At 44.0% G+C, this 2,454-nt stretch overlaps 1 protein-coding gene across 1 annotated transcript; it reads left to right on the plus strand.

Annotated features, from left to right (window-relative positions):
• Window positions 1-1,324: 1,324 nt before the first annotated feature.
• LOC146916162 (uncharacterized) lies at window positions 1,325-2,118 on the plus strand. The gene is made up of 2 exons (XM_085718320.1): window positions 1,325-1,561; window positions 1,637-2,118. Exons 1-2 carry the CDS (start codon window positions 1,456-1,458, stop codon window positions 1,984-1,986), a joined length of 456 nt encoding a protein of 151 aa, XP_085574446.1. The 5' UTR covers window positions 1,325-1,455; the 3' UTR covers window positions 1,987-2,118.
• The last annotated feature ends 336 nt before the right edge of the window (window positions 2,119-2,454 follow it).

The following is a 2,454-nucleotide window of genomic DNA, read 5'->3' on the forward strand; positions in this document are numbered from 1 at the left end:
GTGAGAATATCAAAAGTCCTGCACCCGGGCTGAGTGAACTTAGGATTTAGGAGGGATATAATCGACAATTCATTCTGGGGGTTGCCTCGTGTTTTGGATCATGCGATCAATCCCACATAGCTAAGGCATTTTAGGGGTGATGTTGTCGGCGCGTGTTGTCGCGTTTAGGCACTTTACTTCTAATTGTTCTATGACGCTATGAACCGTAGATAACCAAACCCATCCATGGCCATTTTCTAGGATGTTGTGCGGAGGCTAAACCGAGTGTTGTCTCGAGTTTTAGTCGTCACGCGATACTACACTCAAGTTAGACCTTCCACGTATAATCATGGAGCGAGTGCTGTCTCGTGACACCGTGATATACGTTGGAGAGGTTGCAACTTGGGAACCTTTTTAGAACCCGGTTACTATATCCTAAAGCCCTAGATTCACCGGACGCCGTGTCCACCCATGACTCCTCGACTTTGAACTTCAACCCACCATGTTTTCTCCGAACTTGAACATAACCATGCATTCATGCATACATGCATACATGCATAAACTTTTTTTCCATGCATTTATCGGAGGACTTAGACAAGTCATCTTTTGAACATCACGGATGTGAACACCAAGTGATACCATCTCAACTAAACTGCTAGTTTTGCTCAAGATTTTCAAATAAAACCGTGTTTCTCCGTGATGTTCACAACCACTTTGACAAAGTCCTCTGACAAAAAAGAGTCTTTTCGCATTTGCATATCATGCATCATATGCATCATTCATCGGTCACAAATGGCTTCCCGTGCTCATTGTCTCCTGGTTCTTCTGCCGCAGTCTGAAAGGTGGCTCGTGCTCGTAAGATTTACCAACCAGCTAGAATTCATCAGAAAAGATTGTACGAGAGAAGAAACATGGCTAACCTTGAGGAAAAGAATGCCAGCCCCTCGGGCCAGCCCATTGAAGAGTCTAATCTGGATGAAATCCTGAGGCTTATCAAGAAAAGTGACTATAAGATTGTTGACCAACTGCTACAAACCCCATCAAAGATATCCATCTTGTCTCTGCTCATGAGCTCAGAGGCTCACAGGAAAGTGTTGATGAAGATACTTGAGCAAGCTTACGTTGATCACGAAGTCTCTGTGGAGCAATTCAATGGAATAGTGGGTAATATCACTGCTTGCAACAATTTGGGATTCGGTGATGATGAACTCCCCGAAGCAGGGAAACACCACAACTTGGCTCTGCATATCTCGGTGCACTGCAAGTCTGATATGATATCCAATGTGTTGGTGGACACTGGATCGTCTCTGAACGTAATGCCTGAATCCACTGAGGCAATTAAGTCATCATGGGATCTCCCTGAGGGGTAGCAGCTATCTGGTTAAGGCTTTCGATGGATCCCGCAAAGATGTTCTCGGGGAAGTGGACTTGCCAATTACCATTGGTCCTGAGACGTTTCAGATTACTTTCCAAGTTATGGACATCAATGCTTCCTACAGTTGTCTCCTCGGAAGACCATGGATCCATGACGCTGGAGCGGTAACTTCCACTTTGCATCAGAAGCTCAAGTTCATGAGGAACGGTAAGATCGTCACTGTGCATGGTGAAGAAGCATATCTAGTTAGCCAAGTATCATCTTTCTCTTGTGTTGAAGCAGGGTCCGCTGAAGGGACGTCGTTTCAAGGATTGACTGTTGAGGGTGCAGAACCCCGGAGGGCTGGTGCTAGCATGGCTTCATTGAAGGATGCCCAGAAGGCTGTTCAAGAAGGGCAAGCTGCTGGCTGGGGCAAAGTGATTCAGATTTTGGAGAACAAGCGCAAAGAAGGCCTTGGATTCTCCCCAACCTCTGGCGTTTCAACTGGAACTTTCTACAGTGCTGGGTTCATCAATGCTATTGCCGAAGATGCTGCTGGAAGTAGTCACGTGCCTACATTTGTTATACCAGGAGGCACTGTGAGAAATTGGGAAGCCATTGATGTTCCTTTAGTCATGCATGCTTCCATGTAATGTGTTTTGTTGCTCATGTTTTCTTCGTTTTCAAAATAACAATCCTTTCGCTCTGCCCAAGGCGAAAGTGATATCATTGTAAGGGCGTGTTTGTTTCGGCATTGCCGTTATCAATAAAAGTTGTCGTTTTTCTCACGACTCTTTGTTTCTTTTACTTTTTAGTGCCTTTTTATTGGAAATAATGGTAATGCCAGAAAAAACCAAAACATCTGTATTTTCTTATTAATTTCAAAAATCTGCATGAAAAAAAAAACACATTTTTCTAAAATCATCCCAATCATATTATGCAGATTGAACCACAATAAACCCGTTGAACACAGTGACCCTATGGTTTCTCCAAATTTTGAATTCCCTGTATATGAAGCTGAAGATGAGGATGATGATGAAGAAATACCGCATGAGATCACTCGACTGCTTGAGCAAGAAAGAAGAGCCATTCAGCCTCACCAGGAAGAGATTGAACTCATC

Source organism: Medicago sativa, chromosome 6, assembly GCF_051527215.1.
Source record: "Medicago sativa cultivar Bolivia chromosome 6, Bolivia_mono, whole genome shotgun sequence".
NCBI lineage: Eukaryota > Viridiplantae > Streptophyta > Magnoliopsida > Fabales > Fabaceae > Medicago > Medicago sativa.

Coding starts and splice junctions, on each gene's coding strand:
- LOC146916162 (XM_085718320.1), top strand. CDS start 1,456: ATGGACATCAATGCTTCCTACAGTTGTCTCCTCGGAAGACCATGGATC. Junction 1,562..1,636: donor GCTCAAGTTCATGAGGAACG/GTAAGATCGTCA, acceptor GTGTTGAAGCAG/GGTCCGCTGAAGGGACGTCG.